This window comes from Pristiophorus japonicus, chromosome 31 (genome assembly GCF_044704955.1).
Source record: "Pristiophorus japonicus isolate sPriJap1 chromosome 31, sPriJap1.hap1, whole genome shotgun sequence".
NCBI lineage: Eukaryota > Metazoa > Chordata > Chondrichthyes > Pristiophoridae > Pristiophorus > Pristiophorus japonicus.
In genome coordinates, this window is record NC_092007.1 from 13,301,033 (window position 1) to 13,323,174 (window position 22,142).

At 53.6% G+C, this 22,142-nt stretch overlaps 1 protein-coding gene across 1 annotated transcript in view; it reads left to right on the top strand.

The window, feature by feature from the left end:
* The first annotated feature begins 4,413 nt into the window (after nucleotides 1-4,413).
* LOC139240373 (high affinity cGMP-specific 3',5'-cyclic phosphodiesterase 9A-like) overlaps nucleotides 4,414-22,142 on the top strand; it is a 54,949-nt gene continuing 37,220 nt past the window's right edge. Inside the window, exons 1-6 of the mRNA XM_070868844.1 lie at nucleotides 4,414-4,482; nucleotides 9,778-9,848; nucleotides 16,903-16,980; nucleotides 17,283-17,323; nucleotides 19,724-19,778; nucleotides 21,047-21,117. Coding sequence (XP_070724945.1) covers nucleotides 4,414-4,482; nucleotides 9,778-9,848; nucleotides 16,903-16,980; nucleotides 17,283-17,323; nucleotides 19,724-19,778; nucleotides 21,047-21,117 — 385 coding nt within the window. The remainder of the gene's footprint in view (nucleotides 4,483-9,777; nucleotides 9,849-16,902; nucleotides 16,981-17,282; nucleotides 17,324-19,723; nucleotides 19,779-21,046; nucleotides 21,118-22,142) is intronic.

The window sequence follows — 22,142 nt, forward strand, 5'->3', positions numbered from 1 at the left end:
CTGAAGGATAACTCTCCTTCAAAAGAAACCAGTTTTGGGTATTGAAGCTGTCTGGGGTATTGAAGCTAAACAAATTGCCTGGGGAATTGCGTAAGCTCGAAAACCCGGGACCCCGGGAGACATTAACATAACAACAATCAACAACAGAGATAGCCAGCCGTCACCCTGAGCAGGAAACCCATCCAGCGTATACATAATGACCATGGGCCATCCAGCCCGCATGGAAACCCTGGCCTAGGCAGACATTGCAAATACCAAAGCTAATTTTTCCCCATCGAGAAAGAAGTTTAAGAGATCGACACATCTGAGACAGGTTACCGTTAACGAGCCCACCAAAATATGACAAAGAGATATCAAGCCTGCCAAAAATTAAACATAGAAACGGGGCTGATTTGGCGCAAAGATTAGAACGGCTCCAAATGTATAACTGGGGCCCTGCTTTAATGAAGCTTATGCATGGCATCAGAGAGCATCAAGCTGGGAGCACGGAGAGAAGCAGTTTTAACAAGCCTCTCCATCCTCGACAAAACTCCCGGGGCCACACTGCCCTGCTATCGAAGAAGAAAAATATCACCAGGGCAGAGAAAAGCAACCCCAGTAACTCTGGACATCGCCATCGCGGCAACAACCGACCCACAGCCAACGTGGTAACATCAAAAAGCACCGCGATCGACCAATTCCGAAACCAAAACTCCTCAAAAGAAAGCGAAGATTCGAAAGTTTCCACTTTACAATCTAGTCCTCGCTACCAACAGGTGAAACATTGCCTAAAGGGACTTTAAAACCTATTTCTGACGGGAGAAAGTGGGCACTCACCCCATAATTCCAATACGCACCCTACCGCACCAGCGGACATCACCCAACGATTTAGATGAAGTAATTGAGTGTAACGTCTCCAAGTTTGCAGATGACACTAAGCTGGGTGGCGGTGTGAGCTGTGAGGAGGACGCTAAGAGGCTGCAGGGTGACTTGGACAGGTTAGGTGAGTGGGCAAATGCGTGGCAGATGCAGTATAATGTGGATAAATGTGAGGTTATCCACTTTGGTGGCAAAAACAGGAAGGCAGAATATTATCTGAATGGCGACAGATTAGGAAAAGGGGAGATGCAACGAGACCTGGGTGTCATGGTACATCAGTCATTGAAATTGGCATGCAGGTACAGCAGGCCATGAAGAAGGCAAATGGCATGTTGGCCTTCATAGCTAGGGGATTTGAGTATAGGATCAGGGAGGTCATACCGCAGTTGTACAGGGCCCTAGTGAGGCCTCACCTGGAATATTGTGTTCAGTTTTTGTCTCCTAATCTGAGGAAGGACATTCTTGCTATTGAGGGAGTGCAGCGAAGGTTCATCAGACTGATTCCCGGGATGGCGGGACTGACATATGAGGAGAGACTGGATCAACTGGGCCTTTATTCACTGGAATTTAGAAGGATGAGAGGGGATCTCATAGAAACGGATAAGATTCTGACGGGTTTAGACAGGTTAGATGCAGGAAGAATGTTCCCGATGTTGGGGAAGTCCAGAACCAGGGGTCGCAGTCTAAGGATAAGGGGTAAGCCATTTAGGACCGAGATGAGGAGAAACTTCTTCACCCAGAGAGTGGTGAACCTGTGGAATTCTCTACCACAGAAAGTTGTTGAGGCCAATTCACTAAATATATTCAAAAAGGAGTTAGATGTAGTCCTTACTACTCGGGGGGATCAAGGGGTATGGCGAGAAAGCAGGAATGGGGTACTGAAGTTGCATGTTCAGCCATGAACTCATTGAATGGTGGTGCAGGCTCGAAGGGCCGAATGGCCTACTCCTGCACCTATTTTCTATGTTTCTATGTTTCAGCTGGGCTGAATGAATAAATCCCTTCCCACACTCAGCAGGTGAACAGCCTCTCCCCAGTGTAATTACGTCTACGAATTCCAATGATAGAGGCCCAACCTCCTCAACCTTTCCTCATAAGTCAACCCCCTCATCTCCGGAATCAACCGAGTGAACCTTCTCTCGGAAAGTATATGCTTTCGTAAATATGCAAATATGAAAATATGCAAATGCCAGGGCAGGTCGCACAGACCGGGCCTGTGTTCCCTCGAGTTTAGAAGATTAAGGGGCGATCTGGTGGAGGGGTTTGAGACGATTAAACGACTCGATCGGGGAGATCGAGGGAGAAACTGTTCCCTCGGGTGGGGGCAGTCCAGAACAAGGGGGCGTCACCTTAAAATTCGAGCCAGGCCGTTCAGGGGTGATGTCAGGAAGGACTTCTTCTCACAAAGGGCAGCGGGAATCGGGAACTCTCTCCCGCAAAATGCTGTCAAGGCCGAGGGTCAATTGGGGCTTTCAAAACTGAGATCGGTAGATTTGTGCCGGGTCCGGGTATTAAGGGTTACGGAACCAAGGCGGGTAGATGGGGTTAACGTACAGGTCAGCCGTGATGTGATCGAGGGGCTGAATGGGCCTCCTCCTGTTGCTGTGTAACAGGCTCGAGGGGCTGAATGGGCCTCCTCCTGTTGCTGTGTAACAGGCTCGAGGGGCTGAATGGGCCTCCTCCTGTTCCTGTGTAACAGGCTCGAGGGGCTGAATGGGCCTCCTCCTGTTCCTGTATAACAGGCTCGAGGGGCTGAATGGGCCTCCTCCTGTTCCTGTGTAACAGGCTCGAGGGGCTGAATGGGCCTCCGCCTGTTCCTGTGTAACAGGCTCGAGGGGCTGAATGGGCCTCCTCCTATTCCTGTGTAACAGGCTCGAGGGGCTGAATGGGCCCCCTCCTGTTCCTGTGTAACAGGCTCGAGGGGCTAAATGGGCCTCCTCCTGTTCCTGTGTAACAGGCTCGAGGGGCTGAATGGGCCTCCTCCTGTTCCTGTGTAACAGGCTCGAGGGGCTGAAGGAGGCTCGAGGGGCTGAATGGGCCTCCTCCTGTTCCTGTGTAACGGGCTCGAGGGACTGAATGGGCCTCCTCCTGTTCCTGTGTAACAGGCTCGAGGGGCTGAATGGGCCTCCTCCTGTTCCTGTGTAACAGGCTCGAGGGGCTGAATGGGCCTCCTCCTGTTCCTGTGTAACAGGCTCGAGGGGCTGAATGAGTTGGAGTTGTATTCTGAGTCAAGCAGGAACATGTCACAACAACGGACATAATTTCTCATTTCCTATTCTCGGTTGGTTCTCATTAGTTCCTTTTATCCGATGGAAATCTAATTCCGCTCAGTGCCAACATGAAAGTGGAATGGAAAATAGATGGGACGGTTTTGATTTGACTGTCCTCTGAGCAACCATGCATTTATTTCAAACACAGATTTAATTAGCTCCATCTGGGGATGTCAGGAAGTAAATATCAAAGTCTTTTAATTCCCCAACAGAAAGACTCAGGAGAAGAGAGCTTTACTCTGTATCTAACCCACTGTACCTGCCCTGGGAGTGTTTGATGGGACAGTGTAGAGGGAGCTTTACTCTGTATCTAACCCCCTGTACCTGCCCTGGGAGTGTTTGATGGGACAGTGTAGAGGGAGCTTTACTCTGTATCTAACCCCCTGTACCTGCCCTGGGAGTGTTTGATGGGACAGTGTAGAGGGAGCTTTACTCTGTATCTAACCCCCTGTACCTGCCCTGGGAGTGTTTGTTGGGACAGTGTAGAGGGAGCTTTACTCTGTATCTAACCCCCTGTACCTGCCCTGGGAGTGTGTGATGGGACAGTGTAGAGGGAGCTTTACTCTGTATCTAACCCCCTGTACCTGCCCTGGGAGTGTGTGATGGGACAGTGTAGAGGGAGCTTTACTCCCTCAGTCCTGCCCCTCCGCCAGCGCAGTCCGGCGCTCCCTCAGCACTGCACTGGGTGCGTCAGCCTGGAGTGCGTCTGGAACTCACAGCCTCCTGACTGCCAGGCGAGAGTTCTACCCACTAAGCCATGGCTGACACAGCTGACAACGGTCTGTGCCCGCTTTGTACACGCTTTGTGACCTCCTCACAGCTGACAGTCCCACCTCTGTCAGCCAAAACCGCTTTTGTTCTTATTCTATACATCGCTGGAGAGGAATTCTAAATGAATCGCTGATTGGAAACAGTCATCACGTCATACACACACACAAACACCCTTAAAACGCAAAGAGCAAATTAGTGAGCACTTATATTTCGAGAGGAAATTAATTCACTCCCTAGCCATCCCAGGCGATGGTAACGTTGCCAAGGAAACGAGCCCTAAGCCACTGTGACGTTGAGTCCGCCTCCTTAGTTGAAGAGTGTGAAGGACTGAGAGAGAGAGACAGAGAGAGAGAGACAGAGAGACGCGAAACGCAGACCCTGTGAGCGGACACCGAGGCGAGCTCTGCCGGACTCCCTCGCCCCCCCCCCCCATCGACCCGCCAACAGCCCTGCCCTGGGACCCCCGACGAGGAAGCGAGTCCCGCACACCGCCCCTTGGGATCCTTCGCACACCATGGGCACAGCTTCCTCGGCCCCCCAGCCCAAGGTCATTCACCTGGACATCGAGGGATCGATCCGCAAGGTGGGTTCATTCTGGGGCGGGGGGTGTGGGGGCCGGTGAGCATTGCTAACGTTGGCCGTCATTGTCCCAACACACCGTCTGACAGTCTCAGCCGACCACTGAGGAGTTTGTATCATTCCAGCACCCGAAATCACCACGAGGATTTGAGAAACCAGCTTGGAACTGTGCATTCCAGGGTTGTACCTGCCCCTGGCAGTGTTCGGCAAACAGTGTAGAGGGAGCTTTACTCTGTGTCTAATCTCCTGTACCTGCCCTGGGAGTGTTTGATGGGACAGTGTAGAGGGAGCTTTACTCTGTATCTAATCTCCTGTACCTGCCCTGGGAGTGTTTGATGGGACAGTGTAGAGGGAGCTTTACTCTGTATCTAACCCCCTGTACCTGCCCTGGGAGTGTTTGATGGGACAGTGTAGAGGGAGCTTTACTCTGTATCTAACCCCCTGTACCTGCCCTGGGAGTGTTTGATGGGACAGTGTAGAGGGAGCTTTACTCTGTGTCTAATCTCCTGTACCTGCCCTGGGAGTGTTTGATGGGACAGTGTAGAGGGAGCTTTACTCTGTATCTAACCCCCTGTACCTGCCCTGGGAGTGTTTGATGGGACAATGTAGAGGGAGCTTTACTCTGTATCTAACCCCCTGTACCTGCCCTGGGAGTGTTTGATGGGACAGTGTAGAGGGAGCTTTACTCTGTATCTAACCCCCTGTACCTGCCCTGGGAGTGTTTGATGGGACAGTGTCGAGGGAGCTTTACTCTGTGTCTAATCTCCTGTACCTGCCCTGGGAGTGTTTGATGGGACAGTGTAGAGGGAGCTTTACTCTGTATCTAACCCCTGTACCTGCCCTGGGAGTGTTTGATGGGACAGTGTAGAGGGAGCTTTACTCTGTATCTAACCCCCTGTACCTGCCCTGGGAGTGTTTGATGGGACAGTGTAAAGGGAGCTTTACTCTGTATCTAACCCCCTGTACCTGCTCTGGGAGTGTTTGATGCCGCTATAGGATAGAAAAAATGTGCCTTGATTATCGAGGTGGTGTTTGACCTTCAGTGAGGTTAATTGCACTTTTGATAAGGATCCACAATTATATCTCTCGTTCCTTACAAAAGTAATCAGCAATTTAATCTTCATACTCAGGAAATGCAGCTTTTAATGAGCTTTGTCAAATACATGTTCACAGGAGTGGATTGCAAAGTGAGTCAGGAGTGTTTGAAATTATCTCTTAGATCACAAATCAACCTGACTTGTTCTAGAACTTTCCGTTGTTGATTCTTATCACCTGATGACTTACGAGCACTCTACCACAATCTATAAATAGTCTTTAAAAGTATTTTCTGACTGTGCTGTATAGTAAAAACTGTTTTATAGAGTAAAGCTCCCTCTACACTGTCGCATCAAACACTCCCAGGGCAGGTACAGTGGGTTAGATACAGAGTAAAGCTCCCTCTACACTGTCCCATCAAACACTCCCAGGGCAGGTACAGGGGGTTAGATACAGAGTAAAGCTCCCTCTACACTGTCCCATCAAACACTCCCAGGGCAGGTACAGGGGGTTAGATACAGAGTAAAGCTCCCTCTACACTGTCCCATCAAACACTCCCAGGGCAGGTACAGGGGGTTAGATACAGAGTAAAGCTCCCTCTACACTGTCCCATCAAACACTCCCAGGGCAGGTACAGGGGGTTAGATACAGAGTAAAGCTCCCTCTACACTGTCCCATCAAACACTCCCAGGGCAGGTACAGGGGGTTAGATACAGAGTAAAGCTCCCTCTACACTGTCCCATCAAATACTCCCAGGGCAGGTACAGGGGGTTAGATACAGAGTAAAGCTCCCTCTACACTGTCCCATCAAACACTCCCAGGGCAGGTACAGTGGGTTAGATACAGAGTAAAGCTCCCTCTACACTGTCACGTCAAACACTCCCAGTTCAGCAACAGCACGGGGTTAGATACAGAGTAAAGCTCCCTCTACACTGTCTCATCAAACACTCCCAGGGCAGGTACAGGGGGTTAGATACAGAGTAAAGCTCCATCTACAATGTCCCATCAAACACTCCCAGGGCAGATACAGGCGGTTAGATACAGAGTAAAGCTCCATCTACAATGTCCCATCAAACACTCCCAGGGCAGATACAGGCGGTTAGATACAGAGTAAAGCTCCCTCTACACTGTCCCATCAAACACTCCCAGGGCAGGTACAGGGGGTTAGATACAGGATAAAGCTCCCTCTACACTGTCCCATCAAACACTCCCAGGGCAAGTACAGCACGGAGTTAGATACAGAGTAAAGCTCCCTCGACACTGTCCCATCAAACGCTCCCAGGGCAGATACAGGGGGTTAGATACAGAGTAAAGCTCCCTCTACACTGTCCCATCAAACACTCCCAGGGCAGGTACAGGGGGTTAGATACAGAGTAAAGCTCCCTCTACACTGTCCCATCAAACACTCCCAGGGCAGGTACAGGGGGTTAGATACAGAGTAAAGCTCCCTCTACACTGTCCGACAAAGAGCTACTCAGCCTAATCCTACTTTCCAGCTCTGGGTCCGTAGCCCTGCAGGTTACAGCACTTCAAGTGTACATCCAAATGTGGTGAGGGTTTCTGCCTCTACCACTCTTTCAGGCAGTGAGTTCCCCCCCAGACCCCCACCACCCTCTGGGTGAAGACATTTCGCCTCAAACCCCCTCTAAACCTCCCGCCCAATTACTTTCAATCCACGCCCCCTGGTTGTTGACCCCTCTGCCAAGGGAAACAGGTCCGTCCTATCCACTCTATCCAGGCCCCTCATCATTTTATACACCTCAATCAGGTCTCCCCTCAGCCTCCTCTGTTCCAAAGCAAACAACCCCAGCCTCTCCAATCTTTCCTCATCGCTAAAATATGCTAAAAAAAAAGCAAAGTAGCTAAAAACAATAATCTCTGTATCACTGAATCGTTACTTCCTTCAGTTTCTGTCACACACCTGCCCAGTACAGTTCAGTCCCCAGTGAGAGAGTCTACGAACCAATCGAAAGTTGCAGAGCTAGAGAAATTAACTGAAATGAGCTTCCGGCCACATACCCACAGAGTAACTCACATCACCCATCACCCCCTGTGCTCACTGCCCCCGTGTCCTAACACGCACCGAGTCCCACTCACCCATCAGCCCCTGTGCTCACTGCCCCCGTGTCCTAACACGCACCGAGTCCCACTCACCCATCACCCCCTGTGCTCACTGACCCATGTCCTAACTCGCACCGAGTCCCGCTCACCCATCACCCACTGTGCTCACTGCCCCCGTATCCTAACTCGCACCGAGTCCCGCTCACCCATCACCCCCTGTGCTCACTGCCCCCGTGTCCTAACTCGCACCGAGTCCCGCTCACCCATCACCCCCTGTGCTCACTGCCCCGTGTCCTAACTCGCACCGAGTCCCACTCACCCATCACCCCCTGTGCTCACTGCCCCCGTGTCCTAACACGCACCGAGTCCCGCTCACCCATCACCCTCTGTGCTCACTGCCCCCGTGTCCTAACTCGCACCGAGTCCCACTCACCCATCACCCCCTGTGCTCACTGACCCATGTCCTAACTCGCACCGAGTCCCGCTCACCCATCACCCCCTGTGCTCACTGACCCATGTCCTAACTCACACCCAGTCCCACTCACCCATCACCTCCTGTGCTCACTGCCCCCGTATCCTAACTCGCACCGAGTCCCGCTCACCCATCACACCCTGTGCTCACTGCCCCATGTCCTAATTCGCACCCAGTCCCACTCACCCATCACCCCCTGTGCTCACTGCCCCGTGTCCTAACTCGCACCGAGTCCCACTCTCCCATCACCCCCTGTGCTCACTGCCCCGTGTCCTAACTCACACCCAGTCCCGCTCACCCATCACCCCCTGTGCTCACTGCACCCGTGTCCTAACTCGCACCCAGTCCCACTCACCCATCACCCCCTGTGCTCGCTGACCTTCATTGGCTCCCGGTCCGGCAACGCCTCGATTTCAAAATTCTCATCCTTGTTTTCAAATCCATCCATGGCCTTCATCCCCCTCCCTATCTCTGTAACCTCCTCCAGCCCCTACAGCCCTCCCTATCTCTGTAACCTCCTCCAGCCCCTACAACCCTCCCTATCTCTGTCACCTCATCCAGCCCCAACACCCCTCCCTATCTCTGTAACCTCATCCAGCCCCTGCACCCCTCCTATTTCTCTGTAATCTCCTCCAGCCCCTACACTCCTCCCTATCTCTGTAACCTCCTTTAGCCCCTACACTACTCCCTATCTCTGTAAATTCCTCCAGATCCTACACGCCTCCCTATCTCTGTAACCTCCTCCAACCCCTACGCTCCTCTCCATCTCTGTAACTCCCTCCAGCCCCTACAACCCTCCCTATCTCTGTAACCTCCCCCAGCCCCTGCACCCCTCCTATTTCTCTGTAATCTCCTCCAGCCCCTACACTCCTCCCTATCTCTGTAACCTCCTCCAGCCCCGACACCCCTCCCTATCTCTGTAACCTCCTCCAGCCCCTACACCCCTCCCTATCTCTGTAACCTCCTCCAGCCCCTACACCCCTCCCTATCTCTGTAACCTCCTCCAGCCCCTACACCACTCCCTATCTCTGTAACTCCCTCCAGACCCTACACCCCTCCCTATCTCTGTAACCTCCTCCAGCCCCTACACCCCTCCCTATCTCTGTAACCTCCTCCAGACCCTACACCCCTCCCTATGTCTGTAACCTCCTCCAGCCCCTACACCCCTCCCTATCTCTGTAACCTCCTCCAGCCCCTACACCCCTCCCACTCTCTGTAGCCCCCTCCAGCCCCTGCACCCCTCCCTATCTCTGTAACCTCCTCCAGCCCCTACACCACTCCCTATCTCTGTAACCTCCTCCAGCCCCTACACCCCTCCCTATCTCTGTAACCTCCCCCAGCCCCACAACCCCTGCCCCCCACCCCCCCCCCCCACACCCCCGGAGATCTCTGCATTCCTCTAATTCTGCCCTCTTGATTAGAATCGCTCCACCATCGGTGGCCGTGCCTTCTGTTGCCTGGGCCCCAAGCTCTGGAACTCCCTCCCTAAACCTCTCCGCCTCTCTACCTCTCTCTCCTCCTTCAAGACGCTCCTTAAAACCGACCTCTTTGACCAAGCTTTTGGTCACCTGCTCTGATATCTCCTTATTCGGCTCGGTGTCAAATTCTTTGTCTTACAACGCTCCTGTGCAACACCTTGGGATCTTTCACTACATTACAGGCGCTATATGAATACAGGTTCTTGTTTGAGTTCTTCGCTCCTTTGAAACAGTCCTCTGATCTTCATTACAGGTGATTTTCACACACCTCTCCAGCCCTACCGATGTCCGTGACCTCGTGTGTACAGCTGCTGGTGTCCTAAGGTCAGTCAACCTCGATCGAATAACCTGTGTTGACGTAAAGAACCTTCTGGAACTCTGACCAAATAAGTGACTGCTGTCCATGTGCCCGCGTATCCAGTCCCACTCACCCATCCCCCCCTCCGTGCTCGCTGACCGACATTGGCTCCCTGTCCGGCAATGCATCGACTTCAAAATTCTCATCCTCGTGTTCAAATCCCACCTCGCCCCCTCCCTATCTCTGTAACCTCCTCCAGCCCCTATACCCCTCCCTATCTCTGTAACCTCCTCCAGCCCCTATACCCCTCCCTATCTCTGTAACCTCCTCCAGCCCCTATACCCCTCCCTATCTCTGTAACCTCCTCTAGCCCCTACACCCCTCCCTATCTCTGTAACCCCCTCCAGCCCCTACACCCTCCCTATCTCTGTAACCTCCTCCAGCCCCTAGACCCTCCCTATCTCTGTAACCTCCTCCAGCCCCTACACCCCTCCCTATCTCTGTAACCTCCTCCAGCCCCTACACCCCTCCCTATCTCTGTAACCACCTCCAGCCCCTACACCCCTCCCTATCTCTGTAACCTCCTCCAGCCGCTACACCCCTCCCTATCTCTGTAACCTCCTCCAGCCCCTACACCCCTCCCTATCTCTGTAACCTCCTCCAGCCCCTACACCCCTCCCTATCTCTGTAACTTCCTCCAGTACCTACACCCCTCCCTATCTCTGTAACTTCCTCCAGCCCCTACACCCCTCCCTATCTCTGTAACCTCCTCCAGCCCCTACACCCCTCCCTATCTCTGTAACCACCTCCAGCCCCTACACCCCTCCCTATCTCTGTAACCTCCTCCAGCCCCTACACCCCTCCCTATCTCTGTAACCTCCTCCAGCCCCTACACCCCTTCCTATCTCTGTAACCTCCTCCAGCCCCTACACCCCTCCCTATCTCTGTAACCACCTCCAGCCCCTACACCCCTCCCTATCTCTGTAACCTCCTCCAGCCCCTACACCTCTCCCTATCTCTGTAACCACCTCCAGCCCCTACACCCCTCCCTATCTCTGTAACCTCCTCCAGTACCTACACCCCTCCCTATCTCTGTAACCTCCTCCAGCCTCTACACCCCTCCCTATCTCTGTAACCTCCTCCAGTCCATACACCCCTCCCTATCTCTGTAACCTCCTCCAGTCCATACACCCCTCCCTATCTCTGTAACTTCCTCCAGCCTCTACACCGCTCCCTATCTCTGTAACCACCTCCAGCTCCTACACCCCTCCCTATCTCTGTAACCTCCTCCAGTACCTACACCCCTCCCTATCTCTGTAACCTCCTCCAGCCTCTACACCCCTCCCTATCTCTGTAACCTCCTCCAGTCCCTACACATCTCCCTATCTCTGTAACCTCCTCCAGCCTCTACACCCCTCCCTATCTCTGTAACTTCCTCCAGCCTCTACACCGCTCCCTATCTCTGTAACCTCCTCCAGCCTCTACACCCCTCCCTATCTCTGTAACCTCCTCCAGTCCCTACACACCTCCCTATCCCTGTAACCTCCTCCAGCCTCTACACCCCTCCTGAGCTCTGTAACCGCCTCCAGCCCCTACACACCTCCCTATCTCTGTAACCTCCTCCAGCCCCTACACCCCCCGCTATCTCTGTAACCTCCTCCAGCCCCTACACCCCTCCCTATCTCTGTAACCACCTCCAGCCCCTACACCCCTCCGTTTCTCTCTAATCACCTCCAGCTCCTACACCCCTCCCTATCTCTGTAACCTCCTCCAGCCTCTACACCGCTCCCTATCTCTGTAACCTCCTCCAGCCCATACACCACTCCCTATCTCTGTAACCTCCTCCAGCCTCTACACCCCTCCCTATCTCTGTAACCCCCTCCAGTCCCTACACACCTCCCTATCTCTGTCACCTCCTCCAGCCTCTACACCCCTCCTGAGCTCTGTAACCGCCTCCAGCCCCTACACACCTCCCTATCTCTGTAACCTCCTCCAGCCCCTACACCCCCCGCTATCTCTGTAACCGCCTCCAGCCCCTACACCCCTCCCTATCTCTGTAACTTCCTCCAGCCCCTACACCCCTCACTATCTCTGTAACCGTCCAGCCCCTACACCCCTCCCTAGCTCTGTAACCACCTCCAGCCCCGACACCCCTCCCTATCTCTGTAACCCCCTCCAGCCCCTACACCCCTCCCTATCTCTGTAACCTCCTCCAGCCCCTACACACCTCCCTATCTCTGCACCCCTTCCAGCCCCTGCACCCCTCCCTATCTCTGTAACCTCCTCCAGCCACTACACCCCTACCTATCTCTGTAACCTCCTCCAGCACCTACAACCCTCCCTATCTCTGTAACCTCCTCCAGCCTCTACACCCCTCCCTATCTCTGTAACCTCCTCCAGCCCCTACAACCCTCCCTATCTCTGTAACCACCCCCAGCACCTACACCTCTCCCTATCTCAGTAACCTCCTCCAGCCCCGACACCCCTCCCTATCTCTGTAACTCCCTCCAGCCCCTACACCCCTCCCTATCTCTGTAACTTCCTCCAGCCCCAAAACCCCTCCCTATCTCTGTAACCTCCTCCAGCCCCTACACACCTCCCTATCTCTGTAACCCCCTCCAGCCCCTACACCCCTCCCAGATCTCTGCGTTCCTCCAATTCTGCCCTCTTGCCCATCCCCCGATTCCCATCGCTCCACCATCGGTGGCCGTGCCTTCAGCTGCCTGGGCCCCAAGCTCTGGAACTCCCTCCCTGAACCTCTCCACCTCTCTCTCCTCCTTTAAGACGCTCCATAAAACTGACGTCTTCGACCCAGCTTTTGGTCGCCTGTCCTAATATCTCCTGATGTGGCTCGGTGTCAAATATTGATAACGTTCCTGGGAAACATTTCACTAAGTTAAAGGTGCTTTATAAACGTAAGTTGTTGCTGTATATCGTATGCTGTAAATGCAGAGAGGGTGCTGCTTTTTTCTTACTCAATCATAAGAACATAAGAAATAGGAGCAGGAGTCAGCCATTCGGCCCCTCGAGCCTGCTCCGCCATTTAATACCATCATGGCTGATCCGATCATGGACTCAGCTCCACTTCCCTGCCCGTCCCCTTATCCCCTTATCGGTTAAGAAACTGTCTATCTCTGTCTTAAATTTATTCAATGTCCCGGCTTCCACAGCTCTCTGAGGCAGCGAATTCCACAGATTTACAACCCTCTGAGAGAAGAAATTCCTCCTCATCTCAGTTTTAAATGGGCGGCCACTTATTCTAAGACCATGCCCCCTAGTTCTAGTCTCCCCCATCAGTGGAAACATCCTCTCTGCATCCACCTTGTCGAGCCCCCTCATAATCTAATAAGATCGCCTCTCATTCTTCTGAACTCCAATGAGCAGAGGCCCAACCTACTCAACCTTTCCTCATAAGTCAACCCCCTCATCCCCGGAATCAACTGAGTGAACCTTCTCTGAACTGCCTCCAAAGCAAGTATATCCTTTCGTAAATACGGAGACCAAAACTGCACGCATTACTCCAGGTGTGGCCTCACCAACACCCTGTATAACTGGAGCAAGACTTCCCTGCTTTTATACTCCATCCCCTGTGCAGGCTCGAGGGGCCGTCTGGCCTATTCCTGCTTCTATTTGTTATGTTCTTATTGATGTCGGTAGGGTGTTTGTTGGTCACTTTACTCTGATGCTTAAACCTCGGAACTTATAGTGGGAAAGGACAACACGTGGGACAAAATTTTAGGCTTAACCCAGTGTTCAGTTTCATTACGCAAAAGAAACCGACCAAAAACTACAGGACTAGACGTCTGAGGGAAACCGACTGAAGACATACAGTCGCCATTCCTGGCTGTCGCTATTGTCGGTTCGTTGCCATTGGTTCCATGACCGGTTGGTGCTCCTTCTGCCAATTTTCCTCTGTTGCCTGCTCGCTGTTTCTTCATGTGTTCTTGCTGCTGCCTCTGCTTCACCTGCTTGTGTGTCTGTGTCCATCGATTTATATCCAGGTTTTGAATAAGCGTCCCCCTGGAGCGAAATTCGATTGTCGATCCCTTTAACGGTTTGGTGATGATTTGGAATGGCTACTTAAATTGCACGCGGAGTCGACAATGCAAAAGATATTTCCTTCTGCTGATTGCTGTTATGCAAAAATTCTGTGGGGGTCCTTTGTTGTCCGGTCTTTTTACAGGTTCGACAGCTCCAGTGGTTGTTTTCCCCACCCTGGTCAATCGTGTTCAGGGTCTCACCTAAACACCTCCATTGTTGCTATGCATCAAGTCAGTTTAGTTTCCTTAATTGTCCAGCTTAATTCCAAAGCTTGTATCAATCAATTTTTAGCTGAGATCACTGCAAGTCCATGCGAGCGAGTGATCGAGAAAAGCTTTCAAATCCGCAGAGGGTGTTAACACAGCAGCAATCGGCAATTGACTGCAAAGCACAGCTGGTCTGGGTCATTATCACGTCGTTGTCGGTGGGAGCTTGCTGTGCGCAGATTCGCTACCACGTTTGCTACATTACAACAGTGACCACACTCGATCAGCTCCGCTGGGCAGGCCACATCATTCGCATGCCATGCCCTCAAAACTGTCACCAAGCTCACGGACTACAGGGCTGTAGTGATACCCGCCCTCCTGTATGGCTCAGAGACATGGACCATGTACAGTAGGTACCTCAGCCCCAGCTCATGGTCTACAGGGCTGTAGTGATACCCGCCCTCCTGTATGGCTCAGAGACATGGACCATGTACAGTAGACACCTCAAGTCGCTGGAGAAATACCACCAACGATGTCTCCGCAAGATCCTGCAAATCCCCCGGGAGGACAGACGCACCAACGTTAGTGTCCTCGACCAGGCCAACATCCCCAGCATCGAAGCACTGACCACACTCGACCAGCTCCGCTGGGCAGGGCCACATTGTCCGCATGTCCCCCAGACACGAGACTCCCCAAAGCGAGCGCTCTACTCGGAACTCCTTCACGGGCAAACGAGCCAAAGGCGGGCAGAGGAAACGTTACAAGGGACCACCCTCAAAGCCTTCCTGATAAAGTGCAACATCCCCACCGATACCTGGGAGTCCCTGGGCCCAAAGACCAGTCCGCCCGAAGTGGAGGAAGTGCATCCAGGAGGGCGCTGAGCACCTCGAGTCTCGTCGCCGAGAGCATGCAGAAACCAAACGCAGGCAGTGGAAGGAGCGTGCGGCAAACCAGTCCCACCCTCCCCTTCCCTCAACATCTATCTGTCCCACCTGTGACAGGGACTGTGGTTCCCGTATTGGTCTGTTCAACCACATTAAGTCCCACTTTCCAGCTCTCGGTCCGTAGCCCTGCAGGTTACGGCACTTCAAGTGTACATCCAAATGTGGTGAGGGTTTCTGCCTCTACCACCCTTTCAGGCAGTGAGTTCCCCCCAGACCCCCATCACCCTCCGGGTGAAAACATTTCCCCTCAAATCCCCTCTAAACCTCCCCCCAATTACTTTCAATCTATGCCCCCTGGTTGTTGACCCCTCTGCCAAGGGAAACAGGTCCTTCCTATCCACTCTATCCAGGCCCCTCATCATTTTATACACCTCAATCAGGTCTCCCCTCAGCCTCCTCTGTTCCAAAGAAAACAACCCCAGCCTATCCAATCTTTTCTCATCGCTACAATTCTCCAGTCCCGGCAACATCCTGGTAAATCTCCTCTGCACCCTCTCCAGTGCAACATCCTGGTAAATCTCCTCTGTACCCTCTCTCGTGCAACATCCTGGTAAATCTCCTCTGTACCCTCTCCAGTGCAACATCCTGGTAAATCTCCTCTGTACCCTCTCTAGTGCAACATCCTGGTAAAACTCCTCTGTACCCTCTCCAGTGCAACATCCTGGTAAATCTCCTCTGTACAGTCTCTGGTGCAACATCCTGGTAAATCTCCTCTGTACCCTCTCCAGTGCAACATCCTGGTAAATCTCCTCTGCACCCTCTCCAGTGCAACATCCTGGTAAATCTCCTCTGTACCCTCTCCAGTGCAACATCCTGGTAAATCTCCTCTGTACCCTCTCCAGTGCAACATCCTGGTAAATCTCCTCTGTACCCTCTCCAGTGCAACATCCTGGTAAATCTCCTCTGTACCCACTCCAGTGCAACATCCTGGTAAATCTCCTCTGCACCCTCTCTTGTGCAATCACATCTTTCCTGTAACGTGGTGACCAGAACTGCACGCAGTACTCCAGCTGTGGCCTAACCAGTTCAAGCATAACCTCCCTGCTCTTGTATTCTATGCCTCGACTAATAAAGGCAAGCGTTCCGTATGCCTTCTTAACCACCTTATCTACCTGGCCTGCTACCTTCATGGGATCTGTGGACCTGCACTCCCAGGTTCCTCTGTTCCTCTACACTTCTCAGTGTCCGACCATTTAATGCAAAGGGGATGGAGTATAAAAGCAGGGAAGTCTTGCTACAGTTATACAGGGTATTGGTGAGGCCACACCTGGAGTACTGCGTGCAGTTTTGGTTTCCATATTTACGAAAGGATATACTTGCTTTGGAGGCAGTTCAGAGAAGGTTCACTCGGTTGATTCCGGGGATGAGGGGGTTGACTTATGAGGAAAGGTTGAGGAGATTGGGCCTCTACTCATTGGAATTCAGAAGAATGAGAGGTGATCTTATCGAAACGTATCAGATTATGAGGGGGCTTGACAAGGTGGATGCAGAGAGGATGTTTCCACTGATGGGGGAGACTAGAACTAGGGGGCATGGTCTTAGAATAAGGGGCCGCCCATTTAAAACTGAGATGAGGAGGAATTTCTTCTCTCAGAGGGCTGTAAATCTGTGGAATTCTCTGCCTCAGAGAGCTGTGGAAGCCGGGACATTGAATAAATTTAAGACAGAGATAGACGGTTTCTTAACCGATAAGGGGATAAGGGGGCGGGCAGGGAAGTGGAGCTGAGTCCATGATCGGATCAGCCATGATCGTATTAAATGGCGGAGCAGGCTCGAGGGGCCGAATGGCCGACTCCTGCTCCTATTTCTTATGTTCTTACGTTAATGTGTTGAGGATTACCATTCAAATGTATGTCGTTCTTTCTAACTTATCTTGCTTATACTTCTAGAGGGGAAGTAGTGTCGTTGGTAGCCCAAGATGGCACACCAATTGGCATTGACCCAGATATGCCCATCAACTCCAAGAGGTGAGTCAGGGTACTGGACTGGCCAGGGATTGGTCGGTGAGGTTTGACTGTTGTGGTTAAGTCGAGCTTTAGCTGGCCTGGGGGACTTCAGTGGATCTCGCATTGCTTGGAAAAAAGAGGCAGGTATATACATTGGTAGGGGAGAGTGTCCATGGGTTGTGGGAGGGGATTGAATTGGTGGGTAGAGTTCTCAAGAGTTTGGGGAGAAAGGGATTGAAAAATAATTTAAATAGCAAGAAATATACAAAGGGGGATCATCAAATATATTTTGGAATTGGCTCTAATTCTTACTTTATTTCCAGTTTTCCGTACAAGGTTATCGCTGTATCTGCACTGGCAACTGGTAAGGGAGTTCACAGCAATATATTCTTGACGTTGAGCATTGCAATGTAACAGTGGCATACGGGCTCACAGGAACCTGACCTGGCTTATTCATTGAAGCCTGAGCTTGGGTTGAGCCTGTATTCAGGTTAGGCAGCGTTGTCATAGCAGCAGTACTGAAGGAGCGCCGCACTGTCGGAGGGGCAGTACTGAGGGAGCGCCGCACTGTCGGAGGAGCAGTACTGAGGGAGCACCGCACTGTCAGAGGGGCAGTACTGAGGGAGCACCGCACTGTCAGAGGGGCAGTACTGAGGGAGCGCCGCACTGTCGGAGGAGCAGTACTGAGGGAGCACCGCACTGTCAGAGGGGCAGTACTGAGGGAGCGCCGCACTGTCGGAGGGGCAGTACTGAGGGAGCACCGCACTGTCAGAGGGGCAGTACTGAGGGAGCGCCGCACTGTCGGAGGGGCAGTACTGAGGGAGCGCCGCACTGTCAGAGGGGCAGTACTGAGGGAGCGCCGCACTGTCGGAGGAGCAGTACTGAGGGAGCACCGCACTGTCAGATGGGCAGTACTGAGGGAGCGCCGCACTGTCGGAGGGGCAGTACTGAGGGAGCGCCGCACTGTCGGAGGGGCAGTACTGAGGGAGCGCCGCACTGTCGGAGAGGCAGTACTGAAGGAGTGCCGCACTGTCGGAGGGGCAGTACTGAGGGAGCGCCGTACTGTCAGAGGGGCAGTACTGAGGGAGCGCCGCACTGTCGGAGAGGCAGTACTGAAGGAGTGCCGCACTGTCGGAGGGGCAGTACTGAGGGAGTGCCGCACTGTCGGAGGGGCAGTACTGAGGGAGCGCCGTACTGCGCTGTCGGAGGGGCAGTACTGAGGGAGTGCCGCACTGTCGGAGGGGCAGTACTGAGGGAGTGCCGCACTGTCGGAGGGTCAGTAATGAGGGAGCGCCGCACTGTCGGAGGGGCAGTACTGAGGGAGCGCCGCACTGTCGGAGGGGCAGTGCTGAGGGAGCGCCGCACTGTCGGAGGGGCAGTACTGAGGGAGCGCCGCACTGTCGGAGGGGCAGTGCTGAGGGAGCGCCGCACTGTCGGAGGGGCAGTACTGAGGGAGCGCCGCACTGTCGGAGGGGCAGTACTGAGGGAGCGCCGCACTGTCGGAGGGGCAGTGCTGAGGGAACGCCGCACTGTCGGAGGGGCAGTGCTGAGGGAGCGCCGCACTGTCGGAGGGGCGGTACTGAGGGAGTGCCGCACTGTCGGAGGGGCGGTACTGAGGGAGCGCTGCACTGTCGGAGGGGCGGTACTGAGGGAGTGCCGCACTGTCGGAGGGGCAGTACTGAGGGAGTACCGCACTGTCGGAGGGGCAGTACTGAGGGAGTGCCGCACTGTCGGAGGGGCAGTGCTGAGGGAGTGCTGCACTGTCGGAGGGGCAGTACTGAGGGAGCGCCGCACTGTCGGAGGGGCAGTGCTGAGGGAGTGCCGCACTGTCGGAGGGGCAGTGCTGAGGGAGTGCTGCACTGTTAGAGGCTTTCAGATGAGATATGAAACTGAGTCCCCCGAATATCCTCTCATGTGGATGTAAAAGGACCTACTAGCATTATTGGAAAAGGAGCAGGGGAGTTCTCTCTGATGTCCTAGGTCTGGTCTCCATATACCTGGGTTAGACCACACCGGGAGCACCGTGCACAGTTCTGGTCTCCATATTATAAAAAGGATATAGAGGCACTGGAGAAGGTGCAGAGTAGATTTATGAGGGCGATCCCAGAACTGAGAGGTTATAACTATCAGGAAAGGCTGGGTCCCATTTCTCTGGAGAAGAGAAGGCCGAGGGGTGAGCTGATGGAGGTGTGTAGATTATGAAAGGGTTCGATAGGGTAGACGTAGAGAAGATGTTTCCACTTGTGGGGGAGACCAGAACTAGGGGCCATCAATATACGACAGTCACTAATAAATCCAATGGGGAATTCAGGAGAAACTTCTTTACCCAGAGAGGGGTGAGAATGTGGAACTCGCTCCCACAGGGAGGGGTCGAGGCGAGGAGCAGAGATACATTTAAGGAGAAGCTGGATAAACACATGAGGGAGAAAGGAATAGAAGGATATGGTGATGGGGTGAGATGGAGAGGGGAGGGAGGGGGCTGGTGTGGAACATAAACCCCGGCACGGAGCGGTGGGACATAAACCCCGGCACGGAGCGGTGGGACATAAACCCCGGCACGGAGCGGTGGGGCCCAGTGGCCTGTGTCTGGGCTGTGGACTGGATATGATTATCTTGCAGCATCTAAAGGCCAGACTGCATCGAGGTTATACTTGACCTTGACTTCCTGTGTCGGAAGCCACAAATATTGTCACGTTGTAAAATTAAACACACACCTGTCTCGGTTGGCTCAGCTCACAGATCTTTTTATTTCTCCATTCCACAGCGAAAGAGGAACTCGTGCAAAATGTTTTCACCGAGATGGCCGAACATCTCTCAAGGTACAAGAACATTGAGAATTTAACATCGAGTACTGAGGGAGCGCCGCACCGCACTGTCGGAGGGGCAGTACTGAGGGAGCGCCGCACCGCACTGTCGGAGGGGCAGTACTGAGGGAGCGCCGTACTGCGCTGTCGGAGGGGCAGTACTGAGGGAGTGCCGTACTGCGCTGTCGGAGGGGCAGTACTGAGGGAGTGCCGCACTGTCGGAGGGGCAGTACTGAGGGAGCGCCGTACTGCGCTGTCGGAGGGGCAGTACTGAGGCAGTGCCGCACTGTCGGAGGGGCAGTACTGAGGGAGCGCCGCACTGTCGGAGGGGCAGTACTGAGGCAGTGCCGCACTGTCGGAGGGGCAGTACTGAGGGAGCGCCGTACTGCGCTGTCGGAGGGGCAGTACTGAGGGAGTGCCGTACTGCGCTGTCGGAGGGGCAGTACTGAGGGAGTGCCGTACTGCGCTGTCGGAGGGGCAGTACTGAGGGAGTGCCGCACTGTCGGAGGGGCAGTACTGAGGGAGCGCCATACTGCGCTGTCGGAGGGGCAGTACTGAGGGAGCGCCGCACTGTCGGAGGGGCGGTACTGAGGGAGCCCCACTCTGTCGGAGGGGCAGTACTGAGGGGTGCCGTACTGCGCTGGTGGAGGGGCAGTACTGAGGGAGCGCCGCACTGTCGGAGGGGCGGTACTGAGGGAGCCCCACTCTGTCGGAGGGGCAGTACTGAGGGGTGCCGTACTGCGCTGGTGGAGGGGCAGTACTGAGGGAGCGCTGCACTGTCAGAGGGGCGGTACTGAGGGAGCCCCACTTTGTCGGAGGGGCAGTACTCAGGGAGCCCCGCACTGTCGGAGGGGCAGTACTCAGGGAGCCCCGCACTGTCAGAGGAGCAGTACTGAGGGAGAGCCGCACTGTTGGAGGTGCCGTCTTTCGGATGAGACGTTAAACCGAGGCCCAGTCTGCCCTCTCGGGTGGACGTAAAAGATCCCACGGCCACTATTTGGAAGAAGAGCAGGGGGAGTTCTCCCCGGTGTCCTGGGGCCAATATTTATCCCTCGACCACAATAACTAAAAACAGATGTGATCTGGGTCATTATCACACTGTTGTTTGTGGGAGCTTGCTGTGCGCAAATTGGTTGCCGCCTTTCCCACAGTGCAACAGTGACCTCACTTCGAAAGTACTTCATTGGCTGTGAGGCGCTTTTGGCATGTCCTGAGGTGGTGCCAGTCGCTATATAAATGCAAGTCCAATTGTATTTCACTTTGCGCAAACAATATTCTTTCAGAGCATTGCGTGTGAATGAAATGAAGTCCGAGCTCACGGGCAAACTAGACGTTCTGGAGAGGAGAGTGGAGGGTGAGTAGGATTAATTTCTCTGTGTGTCTGTCCCGAATACGGCCTGGAACAAGGTGGCTGGATAGGTTTGCCGGTATCAATTGCCGATACTCGTGGATCATCAGAGCCCGTTCATTACTGCTGGGACCCAACCGTTATCAGATGTCCAACCAAAGATTGGAAAGTCGTGATTGAGAATCTCCACCCTGTGCTTCTGTCGAAAGGCTCCACCTCTCTCCCTCTGCACTGCTCACACGTCATGGTGTCATACCTTATACGATCGTACCTTCACGTCATGCACAGGAGGAGGTCATCGGGCGCATCGCGTCCATGCTGTACCTGTCTCTGTGACAGCGTTCCAATCAGTCCCATAAGAACCTAAGAAATAGGAGCAGGAGTCGGCCATTCGGCCCCTCGAGCCTGCTCCGCCATTTAATACGATCATGGCTGATCCGATCATGGACTCAGCTCCACTTCCCTGCCCGCCCCCTTATCGGTTAAGAAACTGTCTATCTCTGTCTTAAATATAGCTCTCTGAGGCAGCGAATTCCACAGATTTACAACGCTCCGAGAGAAGAAATTTCTCCTCATCTCAGTTTTAAATGGGCGGTCCCTTATTCTAAGACCATGCCCCCTAGTTCTAGTCTCCCCCATCAGTGGGAACATCCTCTCTGCATCCACCTTGTCGAGCCCCCCTCATAATCTGATACATTTCGATAAGATCACCTCTCATTCTTCCAATGAGTAGAGGCCCAACCTCCTCAACCTTTCCTCATAAGTCAACCCCCTCATCCCCGGAATCAACCGAGTGAACCTTCTCTGAACTGCCTCCTGTTATGTCTATACTGTACCTACAAATGACCCCATGAGGCAATGTGTTGTACTCAAACTGTAGTGATCTCGGTCCTTTATTTGTAACTCCAGAGCGAGGAACAAGCATGGTGGGGCAGCCTTTTATACTGGGCCCTGCACACCTATGCAGGTGACCCTCAGGTCTCCCACCGCAGTGCCCTCTGCTGGACAGCCTCTGCCACCGGGGCAGGAAA